The sequence below is a fragment of the Thamnophis elegans genome, chromosome Z (assembly GCF_009769535.1).
Source record: "Thamnophis elegans isolate rThaEle1 chromosome Z, rThaEle1.pri, whole genome shotgun sequence".
Classification (NCBI taxonomy): domain Eukaryota; kingdom Metazoa; phylum Chordata; class Lepidosauria; order Squamata; family Colubridae; genus Thamnophis; species Thamnophis elegans.
The window spans coordinates 104313513-104335643 of NC_045558.1; the positions used below are offsets into that span (position 1 = coordinate 104313513).

The following is a 22131-nucleotide window of genomic DNA, read 5'->3' on the forward strand; positions in this document are numbered from 1 at the left end:
CTTCAGCTTACAAGGAATTGCAAATGGCCCCTTTGCATCACACCCAGCCAGAAAAATCCTGTAACTCTGTAAAGCAGGGACAGGTAAAATGATCCTGGTGGACAGATTTTACTCAGTGGAGCACAGGTTACCTATTCTTCTGTTTTTATTTTTAGGTAATTTTAGGTAATTTTAATTTTGGAAAAAAGATTAAGTTGAAAACTGGCATTGCCCAGAGGAAAACACCAACTATTAGCATTGACTAAATTTACTGGAATTCTTCTGAGTCTTATGGCTATCTGAAAACTATTTATAGAAAGAGCTTTGTCCAATCTATCAGTTCCCTCCCCTCAAAGAAAAGAAGTTGTGTGTGTAAAGAAAGTGCAGCAGTGAGCAACATCCGACATTTTGAGATTAGTTACGGTGACCATGATAGCCATTTTGTGAAATAGCAAATCTCTCTGGGACAACCCATTTTTGAAAATGATCCCGTGTTTGAAAAATTTCAGAGGAGTCTCCAATCCTCTCTCCCCAAATCTATACTGTGCATAAACTTCCGATGCATAGAGTGATCATTTTTCTTAAGCAGAATTGCTAAAGATAACTTGTTGGCTGAGTTTAATAAAGATCTCATATGTCAGTGAGCCATCCTTTCATAGATCCTACATAAATCCCCTGGCTGTCTTGGGAAACAATAATAAACAAGAATGGCTGGAAATTTCAGTTTCTTAGGAGCACCGTGTTTGTGTCTATTGCTCTAGTTGGGGTTATCCAGCATCTTCCACCAATTTCAGCCCCATCCAGGCAACATGCAGTTAACAATGGCTGATGATCAATGCTTAAAAGATACCACCTCCAAACATTGAACAATAGATGCGTCTCTATAGAAAGTTTATAAATAAATAGTGGGAAGAGGATGTTGGAGGCCTTAAATGCCTTTTCTTCCTCTTTCTCTACCCATCCTCTCTCTTCATTTTTTCCTTGGTTTTGCTAAGAGGAACTGTTGTTTTGAATGAATCTCTCTTACTGGAGTTCTACATTAGCAGTGAGGAGGTAAAAGAAATAGGATGTGGCCCTTTAAGATGCCAGCATGACCTTTGGCCTACTTTGGGAAAGTAACATGGGAGAGCTTGTTTGTTTCTCTCTGAATTTCCCTGTTCTTTTTGTCCACATCCCATTGCGGTTGTCAGGGAAACAAGCAGGTGCCGGAGAGAAGTATCAAAAGGCACATAAGGAACTAAGAGCCAAGTTAATTCTTATTTCGCCCGAGTTGCCCTTGATCCCAACTCTGAGCTGGTTTTTGTTTTCCTGTGGGAAAGCTTTGCTTGCTAATCCTTTGCAGCCTGCAGTTGCATGGCAAGACTTCCACATAGCAGCCATCGTCTAAAGGCACGGTGGATCATAATTATTGGCCTTGTAGTCTTGAACACCCAGATGTTTTCCAGTACTGTATAGGTAATCTTTGCATCAAAATCATAGCATGCTTTCAAATACCTCCCTTCAATGGATGAATCACATATTGTTAATGTGGCACAAGAAAAGTCATTAAAGATATATTGAGGACCAGCTACATTATTTAAATTTAATTACATATGAATCAATTGTGCTATTACACTTCTCATGTAGACTGCACAATAAATAAAAAGAATAACAAGTAGTAAGACAAAGGGATACAAGCATATCATGTAAAAAGAAAACAAAAACTTTTTTTACAGGTAGTCCCCGTAAAATTCAATATTTCCAAAATGCAAATATACCAATCCAGTTCTGTGCATTTATATAAGTGTCCTCAGGAATCACAGAGTACAAACTGTGCTGAAAGCTAGAAATACAACACAATAGCAACACAAGAGTCAGTTAGAAAATCCACAGTGAACTTTATTCTCTTCCTGTTAAAGTCAAACAGAGGAAATGGGCTTTTTATATTTTTTTTCTTTACTAAAGCATTGTGCTTTTGCTGTTTATTTCTGATAAGGAATTAGAATGAAATATTCAGAAAGTCATACAATGTATGGCTTAATTAAAAAAAAAATTTTGGAAGAAAATTACAGGTTTTATATTCTGATAATGGAATAGAATTTTATATGTACAGATGTCTTATTATTTAATGAAAAATTATATTATTCATGAGATATCTATGCCCTTTATACTATAAGAAAATGGAAAGGAAGGAAGGAAATAAATAAATAATTCCTCTTAACACATATGCAGAGCTTCGTTAGCCAATAGTCCTGATGAGAAGATTTTAGCAGTTAACTACCTTCAAAATGAGATATGTGTTAAAGTCATAAAAAGCATTCCTTATACATTAGAAAGGCATAGGTATTTAATGAAGGCAACACTGATCCCTTAAAATTAAAACTGAAACAAATGAACCTTTATCATGGTTTACGCTAATTTTAAAAAGGAAGAAATCTCTTCAACCAGGAACAGTGTGAAAAAAATTATTCTGCACTGTAAGAGAAATAAGGCTTGAATAATGGGCTAATCCATTTCAGGAGGAAAATAATATTATAAACTATAGTTTAGCCAAAAAAAATTAAATCACCTTATAATTTTTGGATCTCAGTGTATGCTTATCTTTCCAAAGATAAAAGAAAATAACTGAATTCTACCAATAGAAGAGAATATTTGTAGCTCGAGGTTGAACTATATAAAGACTTCATGTTCTCTTAGCTTGTTTATTTTCTTGCAGATGTTTCATTACCCAACTAGGTAACATCTTCAGTACTAGGTAACTGAACTGTAGGGTTTAACAAGATATCATAGTTGGATATATAGCAGGTATCTATCCACTAGAACAGCGGTTCTCAACCTGTGGGTCATGACCCCTTTGGGGATCGAACGACCCTTTCACAAGGGTCGCTTAAGGCCATCCACCTCTACCGGTGTCGCCCATGCTCAGGAGCACGTCCTGAAGCAGCAGGTTCATGAAGAGTGCCGGGTGGTGAAGCAACCTCCTTCCTGCTCTGGGCGCAACCCAGACGCTACCCCGCCCAGTCTCCACGCTAGGAAAAGACCGAGGCGCTGAAGGGGGAGAGAGACAGGTTCTTCTGGGTGGCGGATCAGCCTCGGCTCTGATGGATGTCCAAAGCAAGTGCAGTCAGCGGTGCTGCTTCAGCCCAGCTGCCTGCACAGGGGATCAAAGGTGTCCAGAGAGCAGGAGACCGGCGGGGCAATCAGGCCACCCGCTTCAGCTGGCGGGACAGGCTCTCGCCCAGGCAGGTGCATGCTGGGATTCAAACCGCCTTAGGCCTAGATGCTGCCTTTGCCTTAGTCCTGCGGGCTAAACTGAGCTCGGAGGATTTTTGGCCCCCCAGGAAGGGCTGGCAGGAGAGGTTGGAGGGGAGGACAGGCCCCGCCCACCTATTTCTTCCATCCTGAGGAATTCCACTCAGGACAGAAGCACAGTTCGATGTAGCTTAAGCCTCTGTTTAAAAGGGCAACTTCTTAATCTGTGTTAAATCGATTGCTCGCACAAATTAACCACTACGTGCTACCACGCCTGATTGTAACGATTCTTAAGAAAGAAAGAAGAAAGAAAGAAAGAAAGAAAGAAAGAGAAAGAGTGGGAGGGAGGGAGGAATGGAAAGAAAGAAAGAAGAAAATGGAGGGAGGAATGGAAAGAAAGAAAGAAAAAGGAGGGAGGAATGGAAAGAAAGGGAAGGAGGGAGGAATGGAAAGAAAGAAAGAAAAAAAATGGGGGGGGGAAACGGAATGTAAAAAAAGTAAACTTAATAAAGTGAAACTCATGTAAACCACGAACTGCTGCTGGAGGCAGGCAGGGAGGTCGTTTTATCATGGAAAATCCCAGCCTGGCTGATCTTCTCCCAAACCAAGATTGGTAGATTAATCACTATGCTTTAATTATGTTCTGTTTGTAATAATGAAAATACATCCTGCATATCAGATATTTACATTATGATTCATAACAGTAGCAAAATTACAGTTATGAAGTAGCAACAAAAATAATTTTATGGTTGGGGGTCACCACAACATGAGGAACTGTATTAAAGGGTCGTGGCATTGGGAAGGTTGAGAACCACTGAATTAGAAGTTTAAAGTACAGCAATAAAAATTATTTATTTTAGTGTGAGACTAAAGCAATAGATCTGAACTGCGCAACCATGGAACTATCTACTATAAGAAACACGAATAGATTTTGAGGATCAAACATAGGGCACATAATAAAGTCCAATACTACAAATACAGTTCAAGGGATTCCCAGATATATTAAGAAAAGTTTAAGGAAACCTCCAGCCTTCTTGTGCAACATATTTCTATCAGAATTCTCTTAAGTATAGAAGCAGCTACAGACATGACAACTAATACATGCTTTCTTATTATGGAACTCAGGAGAAGAAATTTACAGAAAAAAGTCCAGTTCATTCAAACTGGAAAGGAGAGGATTGTGTGCAAACTGCAGACAAAAACAAGCCTCCGGGATGCAAAATGAAAAACCAAATCTAATGTTGCTTTCAAAAGGATTTAAGGAAGGCAAGGCTGATCCCTTGCCTATACTTGAAATTTAAAAATAACAAATGAACCTTTATCTTGGCTTATGCTGATGATTTCAAAAAGGAAGAAATCTCCTCAACCAGGAACAGATTGTGAATAAATTGAGCCTGCACAGTAGGAGAAATAGGGCTTGCATAATGGACTAATCCATTGCAAGAGGAAAATGATATAATACTGAAGCATCTTTCCATTAAAATTCCATCTAGCTTATCCCTGATATATTGATATTCTATCTGCAGAGTTTTAACTGGGATCAACAAATTGGAATATACAGTGCATAGCTTACATCTGCAATGTCTGCTCAAGATTAAAAAGGATTTGCAACAAAATGTAGCTCTATTGTATATATTCCTCTTCCAGTTCCACCAGCTGATCTCCTCTTCTAGGACATTCCATTTTATTTTCCCCCCTCTCCTAGTTTTCTTTCTATGTATGTGTGGGTATTTCTAATAAGTATTCAGCATGCAGATAGTATCCACAGAGGTGACAAAACAGTTGCTGGGTTGTTTGTTTGTTTGTTTTGCTCCTGTTTTGGATTTTTACAAATTTGGGTTTCCGCAAACTTGCTGATAAGAACCTCATTTGAGAACATCATGCTGATCTAATCTAGCATTTCATTATTACAGGAACAAGCCAGATGCCTCTGGAAATCTTAACATAGGATGCAGGATAGTGCTACTTTCCTTCTACTTAGGTTCTATAGCAAGTGAGCTTTATATTGTCTCTGATTCTGGATGCAATATGTGACCATGATTTGGATCTATCTATCAAACCTTCTTCAAAATATTTTTTTAATGTCAGTGATTATTTCTGCATTTTTATACCATTTTGATACTTCCCACTTAACATTGTTTGGGCTGCCTGTAAACCAGTGTTTGCATAATTGCAATTGTTGTCATTATATGTGCTCCATAAAATTAAATCCAAGTTAATTATCTCTCGAATTGGAAAGAGCCACCAAAGCTAGAGCAAATAATGTTTAATATTATATATGCATATTTAATTATTTAGAAATACTTGGGAGAAATGGAGTCACTGTTAATATGTAAGAAGATATAGGACTGAATCCTAATCTCATTTTTGCTAAAATATTCTCTCATAGATAAAAAATTGTTTCATTTTGTAAGACTGTATAATTGTCAAATGAACTTTATTTTTTATCTCTTCACAATGTGAAGTCACAGCTGCAAATTCTTCAGCTGGTGTTGGGTTTCATACAGACTTTCTTCCCAAGAACTTAAGATATTGCAATGAATACTGGTAGTTGCAGTATCTATGCACATAGAGTAATGTGGTCTTTTGCAAATGACAGATGGAAATTTTGTCAATATGCAGATTTTCTAAATACCGTCCAAGTATTTTTGCCATGGTATCCAGTGTGCTGATAACTAGAACCACTACGTCTGATTTATGCCATATTTTTCATTATTATTATAATTATTTGGTTAATCATTGGTGAGATTCACAGCCTTTGGGGCTAGCTAGTAGCTCAACAGCTTGAGTCCTAACTAAGGACGTAGGAACTGTTAAGGTAATGTCAGAGGATATAAGCTGTTCCAAGCAGAGTGGTTTTTTGTAGAATTAGAATGTTTTAAGTCCGATAAATATAGAATTTCCAAATAGCGAGGTAGCCCTTTAGGTATTGCTCCAAGGGCTCCAATCACAATAGGGACAACACACAATTTCTTTTTCCAGTCACTCAACTTCAATTTGCTAGTCCCTGTACTTGGTGATTTTTTCTTGCTGTTTATCTTCAATTCGTGCATCACTAGGTATTGCAATGTCAATGAACCAAACTTTTTTCCTTTCAACTATTGTTATATCAGATGTGTTGTGGGCCAAGTGCCTGTCAGTCTGAATTCTGAAATCCCACAAGCTCTTGACTTTCTCATTCTCTAGAACTTTCTCAACCTGATGTTCCCAGTGGTTTTTGCTGTATTCAAATCCAAACTTCTGACACAGTTTCCAGTGAATGATTTTAGCAACTCGGTCATGGCATTGTAGGTAGTCAGTTTGTGAAATTTTGCTGCATCCATTGATCAAATGGTTGATTGTCTCATCTTTCTCATTACAGAGGCGGTATTTGCTGTTGGTGGTAACATGTTGAATTTTTGCCTTCATGCCATTTGCGGCTAAGGCTTGTTCTTGAGCTGCCAAAATAACATCACTTTTAGGATGCAAGGCATGATTCATTGTCATAAGCTTCCTTGTTTTTCTGTCCAAATTGTCCAACTCCATCTGGGTCCAGTCAATTATTCCTGCAGAGTATCGAATCACAGGTATAGCCCAGGTATTTATTGCTTTTGTGATGTTTCCTCCACTCAATTTGGACTTTAATATCTTGCGAATTCTTCAAATGTACTTGGCTGAAGTTGATTCATTGACTTTATTATGCATTAAGTCAAAGGCCTCTAAAATCCCCAAGTACTTGTAACCTTCTTCTGGCTTTATTGCCTTTATCATTTCTTCATTCAAAGTCATAGAAGATGATTATTCCATCAGCTTCTATGACCTTGCGTGCTTTGATTGCCATTGTTGCACATTTATCAATTCCAAACTGCATGCCAATGTCTTGGCTCAATTTATTTTTCTGAATTAATGAATTCAGTTCAGCTTTTGTTTTACCAAACAGCTTCAAATCATCCATGTACACCAAATGTGCAATTTTCAATCCTTTCTTTGCAAGTTCATATCCACAGTTCACCTTCTTCAAAATAATTGTCAATAGGGAATAACAACAAGAACAACAACAATAATAATATAATTGCAATACCTGGGGATTTACGAATTGAAGATAAACAGCACAAAAAAAATCACAAAGTACCGGGACTTGCAAATTGAAGTTGAGCGACTGTGGAAAAAGAAATCGTGTGTTGTTCCGATTGTCATTGGAGCCCTTGGAGCAATACCTAAAGGGCTACTCCCCTATTTGAAAATTCTAAATTTACCTGACTTGAACATTCTGACTCTACAAAAAACCACCCTTCTTGGAACAGCTTATATCCTTCGACATTACCTTAACAGTTCCTTGGTTAGAACTCGAGCTGTTGAGCTACCAACCAGCCCCAAAGGCTGTGAATCTCACCAAAGATTAACCAAATAATAATCAACTATTACTATTATTATTAATCACACAGTCGCCAGATGTTCAGTCTGGGCTTTGGCATTACCAAAGACCTGGTATAGGCAAATGTGGATGTTTGATGGTGTTACATATCATCACAGGATGGAAGTAGTTTCAAGTAAAGCTCCCTTCTATAATTGACAGATGTCAAATTTGTCAATGCCTATGGTGTTCAAGTGGTGTTCTAGTTATTTTGGGACTGCATCCAAGGTACCTATAACTATTAGTACTACCCTTGCTTGCCTTTGCCATAGTTATTCTATTTGTAGGTCTTTATATTTTGTTATCCTCTCCAGTTCTTTCTCTTCTATTATTCTGTCTCCAGGCATTGCCACATCCACTATTCAGACTACCGTATATACTCGAGTATAGGCCGACCCGAATATAAGCCGAGGCACCTAATTTTACCACAAAAAAACTGGAAAAGTTATTGACTCGAGTATAAGCCTAGGGTGGGAAATGCAGCAGCTACCGGTAAATTTCAAAAATAAAAATAGATACCAATAATGTTTTTGAATATTTATTTCAAAGAAAAACAGTAAACTAGCGGTGTATTCAATGAAATACTTCACTCACCTCATGATGCTGATGTCCCGCTGTGATGATGATGTCCCGTGCAGCCGCGGGAGCGATGTCCCGCCTCCTATGACACACGGCACAGTGATTCCTATCATTGGATCACTGTACCAGAGGAGGTGGGACATCGCTATGTGGCTGCTTGCCATAACAAGGAGGAGGTGGGACATCGTTGCAGAGCGGCAGGAGGGGGAGGAAGGGGAATCGTAAGACAGCCCTGCATTACATTAGAACGTGAGGAGGGGGGATGGTGCGGTGCGCGCTGCGCGGCAAACACACAGAGGGAGGGGAAACTCACAGGGGCACTGGGCCATTCACGAGTGTCACCCAGCGGCATGGCCCCGCCCCTTTTTCTCCTCTATTTCGGGCAAAATTTTCACTGACTCGAGTATAAGCCGAGGCGGCTTTTTTCAGCCCAAAAAGTGGGCTGAAAAACTAGGTTTATACTCGAGTATATACAGTATTTTGTCTTTCTTATCAGCAACTGTTAAGCCTGAGGTGTTATGTGGCAGGTGCATATCTGTCTGGAATCTGAAGTCCCAGAGCAATGTAACTTCTTCATTTTTTATGACTTTCTCTATTTTATGGTCCCACCAGTACTTGCTTACAGACAAATGATATTTCTTGCAGGTCTTCCAATGCACCATTGTTGCTACTTAGTCATGCCACTGCTTGTAGCCAGTTTGTGCAATCTTCTTGCAGCTTATCAGGTGATTCACTGTTTGTTCAGCTTCTTTGCATAGGTGTCACTTACTGCCTGTTGCTGTCTTCTCAATTCTGGCTTTGTATACATTTGTCCTTAGGGCTTGTACAGCCATAATTAGCCCCTCAGTCTCCCTCTTTAACTTTACTTTTGTTCTTGTTGTTGATGATTTATTATATCCACCAAAGGCTTTGTAGATAGAAGAGATAAGGTGTTGTCCAGAATGTATCTCAAGACAATTAGTCTGCTAAAAGTACACAAAAAAAATCTTAAGAATATCCTATTTTCTTCCTTTCTTCCCATTTCCAGCAATCCTTCTTGCTGTTTTCTACGTTGTTTAATATGGTTCTGCCTTTTTGGGGATTACACACAGTTGCTTTTTGTTTCAGTTTTTATTTTAAGATCTAATTGATGTTTTACTAAGATCTCAGGTAGTTACTTTTAAAACAAGAACTTGTATTGAATGATAGTTCTTCAAAGACACGCTCTTTTTAAGCATTTATGCACAAAAAAATGCTACGCCTAAGATGGTTCTCATTGAAACACATATATACATGCTTCATCAAAGTAGAAAGAAAACTGCCTTTTTTGTGCAACTGCTATTTTATATTGCAACTTCCAACCGGATAACTTTTACTTTCCTGATTGACATGAGGGAAATTATACCAAGCATATATGGAAGGCATATTTTACGCACATGCAGATTAATCAACCAGCAGCACATCTACTGATAGTCCTTAATTTATGATACAATCGGGACCAATATTTTCATTGCTAAGCTTGAATTTCATTGTGAATCACATAACATAACATTTTATGACCTTTTTGACCTCCAAGTAGGATGGCATGGTATGAAAAAGGATCTGCACACAAATATTTCAGTACATTGCATCAGGCAGTGCCTGTTATTAATATGGAACAAAATTAAACACGACCAATGTTCCATCTAATTTTTTTTCAGTGTGAGCAGAAAAGTATAGTGTTAGAGCGGCACATTTTCATGCCTGAATATCTGAATTTTTTTCACAGATGTCACCTAAGACAACAATGAAATCAGTATTATTTGAAACTCAAAGTTATGTTTATTCAAGGTACCTGCTTAATTAAAAGTGTTATATAATATCAGTATTACTTAACAATGCTCCTGCTTAGCAACCAAAATGTTGGCTCAGAAACTCTGACATTTAAAGCACACAAGTCTGAAAGCTGTCAAGTTACAAGACCCTTGCACCCCTAACCTTTTAGAAAAAAAACCCAGGGGTGTTCAAACCTGACAGCTTTAAGACTTGTGGACTTCAGCTCCCAGAATTCCTCCTCCAGTCATGTTGCTCTTTCGCTTTGCCTCCGCTCTGGCTACCTCCGTCCGGACCTGGCAGCTGTGGCATTGTCATCAGCCTGGATCTGCTCCATCTTCGTTTTTTTCACCGGGGGCAGGGCTGCCGCTGAAGATGCCAATGAGCCCCCATCGCCACCAGAATAACTGCTGCGGCCTCCTCTTCCTCCTCCAGCAGCATCACCGCATTTGCTGCCTGGTGAAGCTGCCAAAGCTCCCGCTGGCGCCCCCACCAGTAGTGGCGGTGGCGCCACCCCCTCCGCTCGGAGCCCCTGAGCTGGGCACCGCGTTACCCCTGCCTCCTCCAACGTTGTGCTTTTGAGAAGCCATGAGGCCTTTTTTTCTGCTTCCACCCCCTCCGCCACCTTCCTACTGGCTCCCTGATGGCGCCACCATCGGGTTCTTCCTCACCACCTCACCTTTGCCAGCGCTCCAGCGCCCTTTTCCCCTCCCATGGTCGGTCCGTACCTGCTGTCCAGCTCCCGCCCCACAGGAAAAAAAAGGCATCATGGCTCCTCAAAAGCACGGCGGAGGAGGAGGGGGTAGGGGTAACACGGGGCCCAGCTAAGGTACTTTGAGCGGAGGGAGAGGTGCCACTGCCATGGGCAGGGCTGCCAGAGAGAGCTTTGGCAGCTTCACCTCAGCAGCAGCACCTGGCGGCAAATCCGGCAGTGCTGTTGGAGGAAGAGGAGGCAGTAGCAGATATTCTGGTGGTGGCGGGGGCTTTGGAGCTTCACTTCAGCTTCAGCATCAGGTGCAAGCAGCTAGGACTGGCCGCCCCACAAAGGACCTCCCTGGGCTTGCTTTGCTGAACATGGGGCGACTGATGGTAGTTTGAGCGGGCGCAGCTGGCACAAACTACCGTCAGTCGCCCCTTGCTCATCAAAACAAGTCCGGGGATGTCCTTTGTGAGCGGCCAGTTCTAGCCGCCTGCAAAGGACCTCCCCACGCTTGTTTTGCTGAAAACAGGGCGACTGATGGTAGCTTAAGCGGCACAGCCAATGCCTAGGGTGTCCTAGGAGACCGGCCGTGCCGCGTAAGCTCCCGCCACCGTCACCACCCCCCTGCGCCCGTGCTAACCCTAAACAGGACAGAAAATCTGAGGCCCCTCAGCTTCCAGAGCCTGTGACATTAGAAATCACTGTGCGGCAGTTGGAAACTACTTCACAGTGTTTTCTTGCCACGTGCGTGGCTGCGCAGCCGTGCACCTTAAAAGGAACATTGAACACGACCACTATACCAAAACAACCATTTGGCTATCTATGATGGAAGCATACATACACCCAAATTTAATTAAAATATAATTATATATAAAGAGTTATTGTACAGACAGAGGGAGATCAAAACTAGATTAGAATTGGCATCACAAGGGGTACGAGTAGAATGGTGGTCCTACTTACTGATACAATCAAGGTTTGCACAGGATAGGAAGAAGGAAGGTATTGCCAAAGATTACACAATATTAGATAAACGTTTGATACAGACAGAAAACAGGCTGATCAAAGTGTTGTATAGATTTTTGTTGGAATATAAGCTAGAGGAGGAAGAAACTATCGTCGCCTGGGTGAAAAATTTCAATTATAATGTGGAATTGGCTAAGTGGGAAAAACTTTGGATACTTAATCAGAAACTAGCAATAGCTACGGCGTATAAAGAAAATCTTTATAAAATGTTCTATAGATGGCATCTCCCCCCAGCACCGCTCTCCAAAATGTTAAAAATCTGGCCCAAAATTGTTGGAAGTGTAAAAAAACACCAGGCACTTTTTATTATATGTGGTGGACGTGCAATGAGGCAAAAAAAAAATTGGAAAATGATTCAATCATGGTTAGAACAAATGGTGGGAGACCAAATCTTGTTTAAACCAGAAATTTTTATCCTAGGTATAATATCAGCGGGATTTAAGAAAGATACACTTTATCTTGATACCTGCAGATTTCAGTGTCGGGCCTTTAATCTGATATCTGCAATCTGCATCTTTTTTTTTAAAAAAAATATTTTTATTACATAGACAACACATACACACAATAAAAAAAACAATAAAAAAAACAAAAAAACACACACACACACACAAAAAAAACCCATCATCACATACAGCATGTCGTTTGGTTACAGGTGTTTTAACATTTATCATTCTTATACATTTATTATTTCATATAATAGGTTATAATATACAGTTTGGGTTGCTTTGTTTACCATCCCTTCCTCCTGTTGTAACACCATCTTATTTTCCCTTTCTTTTCTTCCTCCCTCCCTTCTCTACTTTCTTCCTTCCTCCTCTCCTTTCCCTTCCTTCTTCCTGTACACTTTATCGATACATGTACTAACTGCGGCACACATAACTTATGCACAATATTGGGGGAAATAATAAACCATTAGAGCTAGATATAATTAGAAAAGTGTTGGCCTGTGTGGAAGCAAATAGGCTCACTCTTGAACTTAAAAATAAAGGGGAATCAGAATATTTTGAAGTCGAACAGATTTTATGACTGGAAGGAACTGTATATATTGTGATTGGACAGAAGGATAGACAATGTATTAAGTAGGTTAATTGTTAATGGTTGAGACTAGCTGTATATAATGTGAATGTATGGTCACTTCGACTTCGCGATACTGCATTGTTTTAAATATAAAAATAATAAAAATATATTTTAAAACATTTTATGACCTTTTTTGCCATGGTTGTAAAGTGAATCACTGCAGTTTTTAAGTGAATCATGTGGTTGCTAAGCAAACTTCCAATGACTTTGTTCATTAGAAGTTAGTTGGGAGGGTCACAGATGGCAATCATATGACCTCAAGATGCTGCAACCATCAAAAATACATGCCAGTTGCCAAACATCTGAATTTTGATCACATAATTCTGCAATGATTATAAGTATGAAGACTGGTAAGCCACTTTTTTCAGTGACATTGTAATTTCAAACAGTCACTAAATGAATAATTGTAAGTCAAGTACTGTCCGTATTTAGAATAGAAGTATGCCAAAGGTCTTACTTTGGCAAAGATACAAAGGTTGTAGAACTATAGCCTTTTGCTCACGTATTTTACTAAACTATCTTTGGACAAGTGAATCAATGTAATAGTTTTGTTTTAAATGATGCACTGCTTATCTGTTACCGATTATGCCCTAACAGAATCAAAATAAAAAACATGTAGTTCTTGTATAATGAATAAGATTTATTATTTAAATAATAAATAATAATGGTGGCACATTATTGCATGGTAGCAGTGGTTAGAGTGCAGTACTGCAAGTTACTTCTGCTGCCTGCTGGCTGCCTGCTAATTTGGCTGTTCAAATCTCATCAGGCTCAAGGTTGACTCAGCCTTCCATCCTTCCGAGGTGGGTAAAATTAGTTCCCAAACTGTTGAGGACAATATGCTGACTCTGTAAACTGTTTAGAGAAGCTGTAAAGCACTATGAAGTGGTATATAAGTCTAAGTGTTATTGCTATTACTAAGACTTCTCTCTCTCTCCCTCCCTCCCTCCCTCCCTCCTCCTCCTCCTTGCTTCTTCCTTCCATCAGGTATGTGCAGAGTTTGCTGGATATCATGGTATTCCTTGACAAGGATCCAGAGGACCAAAGGACATTAGGACAGTGAGTTTGAATTTAGAGGCCTCGTAAGATGTACGCCAAGGCATCATTAGAATCCTTGGTTTCAATATTGAGCTGAGAGAAACATTTCCAGTCCGGCATGTTCCAGTGTGTTTTATTGGTTTGGTTTATTGGATTTATATGCCGCCCTTCTCCCAAGGACTCAGGGCGGCGTACAACATTAAAAGAACACATATTACAAAAGTTAAAAAAAATTAAATAGAATATCCAAAAAACAAACCCAATTAAGATTAACAATAACATTTTTTTAAAAAAAATTCAATTAAAATTAACAATAATCAATAATTTATTTTGTTTTGTTCAGGCCAGGCTGGCTTGCTGGAAAAGCCAACTTTTTAGGGTGCGTTGGAAGGACCGGAGTCAGGAATTATATAAATCTCCAGGGCGCTCCCACAGAGAAGGCTCTCCCCCTGGGAGTTGCTAGCCGACACTGTCTGGCCGACGGCACCCTGAATAGGCCAACTCTGTGGGATCGCACTGGACGGTGGGAGGCTACTGGTGGCAGTAGGTGGTCTTGTAGGTATCCTGGGCCTAAGCCATGGAGCATTTTAAAGGTCATAATTACTACCTTGAATTGCACCCGGAAGACAACCGGCAACCAGTGCAGGCCGCCTAAAGGGTGCAACATGGGAGCATCTAAGTGCCCCCATGATACCCACACAGCCACATTCTGGACCAGTTGAAGCCTCCGGGTGCTCTTCAAGGGCAGCCCCATATAGAAAGCATTATAGTAGTCCAGGCGAGAAAGGAAGAGGGCATGAGTGACTGTGCACAGAGCATCCCAATTCAGGAAGGGGCGCAACTGACGTACCAGGCAAACCTGGTAAAAGGCCCCCCTGGTCACGGCCATCAGGTGTTCTTCTAAACTAAGCTGCGTATCCAGGAGGACGCCCAGATTGCGGGTCCTCTCTGAGGGGGCTAAAATTTCTCCCCCTATCATCAAAGATGGAACAAGATGCACAAATCGGGATGACATAAACCACAGCCACTCAATCTTGGAGGGATTGAGCTTGAGCCTGTTCCTCCCCATCTAAATCCGCACAGCCTCCAGGCATCGGGACATCACATCGAGGGCATCGTTTGGGTGGTTTGGGGTAGAGATGAAAAGTTGAGTATCATCAGCATATTGATGATACTGTACCCCCAAACCACGGATGATCTCACCCAGTGGTTTCATATATATGTTGAACAGGAGGGGTGAGAGAACCAACCCCTGGGGCACCCCACAAATGACGCGCCTTGGGGTCGATCCCTGCCCTCCAGTCAACACAAACTGCGAACGATCCGACAGGTAGGAGGAGAACCACCGTAAAACGGTGCCCTCCCACTCCCAAACCCCCAAGTCGTCGCAGTAGGATACCATGGTCGATGGTATCGAAAGCCTCTAAGAGGTCTAATAGGACCAGGACAGAGAAGCAGCTCCTGTCCTGGGCCCGCCACAGATCATCGACCAACGCGACCAATGCCGTCTCCATGCTGTGTCCGGGCCTGAAACCTGACTGAAATGGATCCAGGTAGACAGCTTCATCCAGGTATTGGGGAAGCTGATGTGCTACCGCACTCTCGACAACCTTCACTATAAAGCGAAGGTTGGAGACCGGATGATAATTGGCTAAAGAAGCTGGGTCCAGGGAAGGCTTCTTAAGGAGGGGCCTCCCCGCCGCACTTAAAACGGCGGTGGTGAGACCCCTCCTGAAGAAACCATCCTTGGATCCAGCCGTTTTAAATAACTACCGTCCTGTCTCCAACCTTCCCTTCGTTGGGAAGGTTGTTGAGAAGGTGGTGGCCTTCCAGCTTCAACGGGCCTTGGAGGAAGCTAGTTACCTTGACCCCTTCCAGTCCGGCTTCAGACCCGGTTACAGCACAGAAACCGCTTTGGTCACATTGACCGATGATCTCTGGAGGGCCAGAGATGGAGGCCATGCGTCCATCCTGGTTCTCCTTGACCTCTCGGCGGCTTTCGATACCATCGACCATGGTATCCTTCTGCGACGACTGCGGGAGGTGGGGGTGGGAGGCACTGTTTTGCAGTGGTTCTCCTCCTACCTCTCGGACAGGTCGTAGTCGGTGTTGGTCGGGGGGCAGAGATCGTCCCTGAGGCCCCTAAAATATGGGGTGCCGCAGGGCTCGGTCTTATCCCCCCTACTATTTAACATATACATGAAACCGCTGGGCGAGATCATCCGGAGGCACGGGATAAAATACCATCAATATGCGGACGATACGCAATTGTATCTGTCCGCCCTGTGCCAACTCAATGAAGCGGTGGATGTGATGAACCAGGGTCTTGAGGCCGTTAAGAACTGGATGAGTGCTAACAAACTGGTACTCAACCCGGACAAGACCGAGTGGCTGTTGTGTTTCCCTCCCAACAATTTGGCTAATGTTCCACCTATCAGGCTGGGGGGTCAAATTCTATACCCCTCAGATAGGGTTCGTAACTTAGGAGTCCTCCTGGATCCACAGCTGACCTTCGACCATCATCTGTCGGCTGTGACCAGGGGGGCATTTGCCCAGGTTCACCTGGTCCGCCAGTTACGACCCTACCTGAATCGGGAGGCTCTCACAACAGTCACTCGAGCCCTTGTGATCTCTAGGCTGGAATACTGCAATGTGCTCTACATGGGGCTGCCCTTGAAGTGCATCCGGCGGCTGCAGTTAGTCCAGAATGCAGCCGCGCGAGTGATAGTGGGCGCACCGCGGTTCGCCCACATAACACCCATCCTCCGCGAGCTGCACTGGCTACCTGTTGATCTCCGGGTGCGCTTCAGGGTCCTGTTGACCACCTTTAAAGCCCTTCATGGTAGTGGATCTGAGTACTTGAGAGACCGCCTTCTGCCGATTACCTCCCTCCGACCGATAAGATCGCACAGACTGGGCCTCCTCCGAATCCCATCCGCCAGTCAATGCCGACTGGCGACTACACGGAGGAGAGCCTTTTCTGTTGCAGCTCCGACCCTGTGGAACGATCTCCCCGTCGAGATACGCACCCTCACCACCGTCCAGGCCTTCCGCGCAGCCCTTAAGACCTGGCTATCCCAACAGGCCTGGGGATAAGTCTTCGATTTGCCCCACCCGAGTGTGAATGTTGAATGCAAGTTGTGTTTTTATTACTTTATTTATTTTGTGCACATATTGTTTGTTTTGAATTTCACCCCCTCCCTAATGATTGTAAGCCGCCCTGAGTCCCCTCAGGGAAAAGGGCGGCCTATAAATCCAAATAAACTAAACTAAACTAAACTCCCCACCGCCTCCTTCAAGGCGGTGGGCAAGAATCCCTCTCTCAACGAAGCGTTGGTAATCGCCTGGAGCCAGCCTCGTGTCACCTCCCGGGAAGCTGAGACTAACCAAGAGGGACACAGGTCCAGCACACAAGTGGCAGCACTGAGTCTCCCCATAATCCTGTCCATGCCCTCAGGGGTCACAGGGTCAAACTCATCCCAGATAGTCTCCACAGGATTCATCCCCGTTGACTCGCCCAAATCTACCCAGTCAGAGTCCAAGCCTGTCTGGATCTGAGTGATTTTATCCTGCAGATACTGAACAAATTCTTCAGCCCCATCCTGCAAGGGGTCTTTCCCAGTTCCTTGGTTAAATAAGGAGCAGGTCACCCTAAACAGGGCAGCTGGGCAGTTATCTGCGAACGTGATAAGAGCGGAAAAATGTTGCCGTTTTGCCGCTTTTATTGCCACTAAGTAGGATTTAATATGAATTCTTACTAGTGTTCGATCAGATTCAGACCAACTAGCCCTCCAACCACTCTCTAGGCATCTTTTCCGCCGTTTCATCTCCCGGAGCTCCTCGGTAAACCAGGGAGCTACCCGGGATCAACACCAGGTCAGAGGCCGCAAAGGCACAACACGATCCAAAGCCCCAGTGGCCGCCCTATCCCAGGCTTCCACTAGGGCTTCGGTTGAGTTGTGAGCAAGGGATTCAGGAAAAGTCCCAAGCTCCATTAGGAATCTTTCAGGGTCCATCAGGCACCTGGGGCGGAACCATCTAGTCGGTTCCACCTCCCTGCGGTGAGGGGTAGCAGTATGGAAGTCAAGCCTGATGAGGAAATGATTCGACCATGACAAGGGTTGGATAGAAATATCCCCTAAATCTAGATCATTATCCACTGCCCAGAGACAAAAATCAGGTCGAGAGTGTGTCCCCCATTATGGGTGGGGTCTTGAATTAACTGAGTTAGGTCCATAGCCGTCATGGAAGCCATGAACTCCCGAGCTGACTCGGATGTCTCGCCAATGGAAGGCAGATTGAAATCCCCCAGGATCATAAGCCTGGGGAAATCAACCGCCAATCCAGCTAACACATCCAGCAGCTCCAGCAGGGCCGATGAAACATAGCAGGAAGACAGGTACGTAACAAAAAGGCCTACCTGAACTCCAAGACCCCATTTCACAAAAAGGGCCTCCCACCTGCCTATCTGAGGCACAGTGACCTCCTGAGGTCCGAGTCTTTCCCTAATAACCACTGCCACACCACCACCCCGCCCCTGCCCTGGGCTCTCGGCTGGTGAAACGCCCGGAAGCCTGGTGGGCATAATTCACTAAGGGGAACACCCCCCTCATGGCCCAACCAGGTCTCCGTAATGCATGCCAGGTCTACTCTACCCTCTTGTATGAGGTCGTAAATGAGGGAAGCCTTATGTACCACAGACCTGGCATTAAGCGACACCAGCCAGAGACCAGGGTCCTGTAATCCCGAGCACCCAGGGGTGTCAGAAGGGTGATGAGGGTCGGAACATGCAATCGCTCTTAAACAGCGAACCTGCATTCCCTGAACATAATTTGGCCCTCGGCCCCCACCATATCTGCCTCTCCCATAAACAGTAGAGATGGTGAACCCCCCAATGCAATGGCTTAATGTCTCCCCCGGAATCCCAACCCTTCCCAGCACTCCCAACCCGTGCCCATTAGTTAGCTCTGGCCTGTACCCTTGCAGACTCCCCCCCCCCCAGCCTGTCTAAGCTCCCCCCCCTGGCCTGCCCCTTAAAATTTGATTTTAAAACCCCTAAGAAGTCTCTTTGCATGCCACCTCTCGGGATCCCAAGATCCGTCATTAAGGAAGTGTCTTGATAGGCAAGAAGGCCATCCCCGGGAAAGGGGGAGTTCCCGAAGGGAATAAAGTTCTGTCGCAGTATAACTTAGAGGACAGTGTGGCATCAACCAAACGGGATGACATCACGGGGAGATGGAACGAGGAGATAAGGGGGACATTTAATGAAAATCAAAAATTACAGTCCAAATGACCATCCTTAGCTAGGAATTTGGGGACCGAAGGTATAAGATTCCTGGAAAATCTTAAGACTGTTTGGGGTAAATTGATCATGCCTGAATCATCGTCGGATTATTTCTGTAATAATTCTGAAGTCAAAGTGTATCTTTTGGACCTAAAGAGATAAAAAAAAATAGTTGTATGTGGAATGTTGCTGTCTCATTCTAGGTTCACCAATGCTCTGGTCACAATTCGCAACCGTCACAATGATGTGGTCCCTACCATGGCACAGGGGGTAATTGAATATAGGGAAGCTTATGGTGATGACCCGGTTTCCAACCAAAACATCCAGTACTTCCTCGATCGTTTCTATCTTAGCCGTATTTCTATCCGCATGCTGCTCAACCAACACAGTGAGTTATCTTAAACCCCTCAGATCTGCCCCCCCCTTTTTCCCTTCTCTCTTCCTCTTGATTTTAGTATTAAGGGGTGAATATTTTATTACAGCTGTATCTTGGTAGGCAGCCCCATCTGATGTTTTTGTCATATTGTGCCCTGCCTCCCTTCATTTGCATCTTCTTTTTTTTCCCACAGCCTTGATTTTTGATGGCAGTACCAATCCAGCCCATCCCAAGCACATTGGCAGCATTGATCCCCACTGCAATGTATCAGATGTAGTTAGAGGTGAGTGTTCTTCTGTGATTCCCACCGCAGCATCTCTTCCCCCCTTTAGAACTCTTAAGAAATCAATTTTGCTCTTTAGCTCCTTTCCAGTCTCATGAGAGCCACAAAAAAGGGGCCACAAAAATGTACCTGTTGCAGCTCTCTGGCCAGGAGTTGCCTATCTTGGATAAACATAAGATGTATGATTTAGAAGAGTTGAAAAGGCAGTTGTCTAAATTCACAGAAGAAACAGAGACTAGATTTATATGTTTTGTAGGTCATAACGTGAGTACTTTGGTTTTACGTTAGAAGGTTGTGCTAAACCTAATTGTAATTTGTTCAATAAATCCTAATTAAACAAACCATTATTTAGTATAATAGGTAACTCAGGCAATATCTAAGGCCTTAAAGATACAAAGATTTACTGCATCTTATTTTAATACCAGATTAGTCAGTGTTGGAAACAAAAGAAAAAAATTCTTAGAGCTTATCTTACAGTGGACACTTGATGGAACTTACAGTTCCCTGTACTCTACACCCAAGGTAGACATGATTTTTGCAAAGTCTTACATGCAGCCACAATAACTTTTTAACAGTGCCTGCTCAACTGTAGTTTTTAAAGTACAATTTAAATACCAGTTTAGGCTCTTTTCACCTCTATATCTTTTCTCTTGCTGTTTTTGGAAGTGCAAATCCCTGCTCAAAAAGGATTTCAAACATCTATATCACGCTGATATGCGAAGAATACAAGTATAATCTTTATTGTCAGTGTACGTAAATATAACGAAATTGGTTATAACGAATTGGTTCTGTATTTGTGGAAGGACAGCCAATGAAGCTGGATTTCCTGTTATTGCATGGAATTTGCACAAAAGAGAGAAGATCTTCTAATAGTCTTCTGACCCATTTAGGTTGTTCTTTCATAGCCTTGGTTGAATTAGGTGATTCTTAAATAGAATTCAAAAGGAAATGTGGATTAAAAAAGAGGAGAATATGCAGAGCTCTGAAAATTTGGGGAGGCAATGTATTCCTTCCCTGGCTTTATCTTAATTTGGTCCAAATTACAGTAATTTGCGTGAAAGTAATATTGAATTTTTAACCCACTCATCAAGTAGATGCTCTTGCTGGTCATTGCCTATTTATGACAAAACTGAGAGGTTATAGAATTCAACATGGACAGCCCGGACAGCCCAGACAGTCCATCCTTAATCCTGGGGGGTGAAAATTTACACCCCTCGGAGAGGACCCGCAATTTGGCGGTCCTCCTGGATTCGCAGCTGACACTGGAACACCATCTGTCAGCTGTGACCAGGGGGGCCTTTGCCCAGGTTCGCCTGGTGCACCAATTGCGGCCCTATTTGGATCGGGAGGCACTTCAAATGGTTACTCATGCCCTTGTCACCTCAAGGCTGGATTATTGCAACGCGCTCTACATGGGGCTACCCTTGAAAAGCGTTCGGAGACTGCAGCTAGTCCAGAATGCGGCCACGTGAGTGATATTGGGTGTACCGAGGTACACCCACGTTATACCTGTCCCCCACGAGCTGCACTGGCTACCAATTGGTCTCTGGACCCAATTCAAGGTGTTGGTTATTACCTTTAAAGCCCTACATGGCTTAGGGCCAGCATACCTGTGAGACTGCCTACTGCCACATACCCCCCAGCGGCCGGTAAGATCCCACAGATTGGGCTTCCTTCAGATGCCCTTAGCCAGACAATGTCGGCTGGCGGGCCCCCAGAGGAGAACCTTCTCTATGGCTGCTCCGACCCTTTGGAATGAGCTACCCCCAGAGATCCGGACCTTACCCACTCTCATGGCCTTCAGGAAAGCTGTTAAAACCTGGCTATTCCGGCAGGCCTGGGGTTGTTGACCTCATTGTTGAGGTCCAGCTCCAATTGAACGAACCCGTGTGTTGTGATTTTAAATTTGTCCTTTTCTAAAAAAAAAAATTCTTCTTCCTGTTCTTCTTTTTTGTAAGTCGCCCGGAGTCCTTCGGGATTGGGCGGCGTATAAATTTTAATAATAAAAATAAATAAACAAAGCAGAGAAGCTGTGTTTCTGTAATAACCAAAGTTTTGTGTTTCTTTCTTGTGCAGATGCTTATGACATGGCCAAACTGTTATGTGACAAGTACTACTTGGCATCTCCTGACCTGGAGATCCAGGAGGTGAATGGTGAGTTTGCAGAACCATGATAAAAGTGGGAAAGTTAAGAAGAGGAGCAAATAAGCCAGGTGGGAGGGGGAAGAGGTTATTGTCCAAACTTGCTGCTCAGTGGCCTCTTACAGTATGCATAGAGGGTTTTAGAGGGACTGCTAGCCTCCTCCGTTTTCCTTCCCCTTCTATTTAGCCAGTGGAACAGGACCTCACAAGTGGCTTCGTAAGTAGCTGATGATCC

General features: G+C 43.1%; 1 protein-coding gene across 5 annotated transcripts in view; it reads left to right on the forward strand.

Annotated features, from left to right (window-relative positions):
* PDK2 (pyruvate dehydrogenase kinase 2) overlaps positions 1-22131 on the forward strand; it is a 39054-nt gene that overhangs the window by 7323 nt on the left and 9600 nt on the right. For 3 of the 5 annotated variants that reach the window (XR_004256999.1, XM_032237797.1, XM_032237799.1), the window contains exons 3-7: positions 13761-13832; positions 19299-19483; positions 19665-19754; positions 21831-21908; positions 22084-22113. Coding sequence is in view for 4 of the 5 variants with exons in the window: in XM_032237797.1 (XP_032093688.1) it covers positions 13761-13832; positions 19299-19483; positions 19665-19754; positions 21831-21908; positions 22084-22113 (455 nt within the window). In the remaining variant the exon portion in view is untranslated. The remainder of the gene's footprint in view (positions 1-13760; positions 13833-19298; positions 19484-19664; positions 19755-21830; positions 21909-22083; positions 22114-22131) is intronic. The other 2 variants (XM_032237798.1, XM_032237800.1) reach the window with 1 other exon arrangement.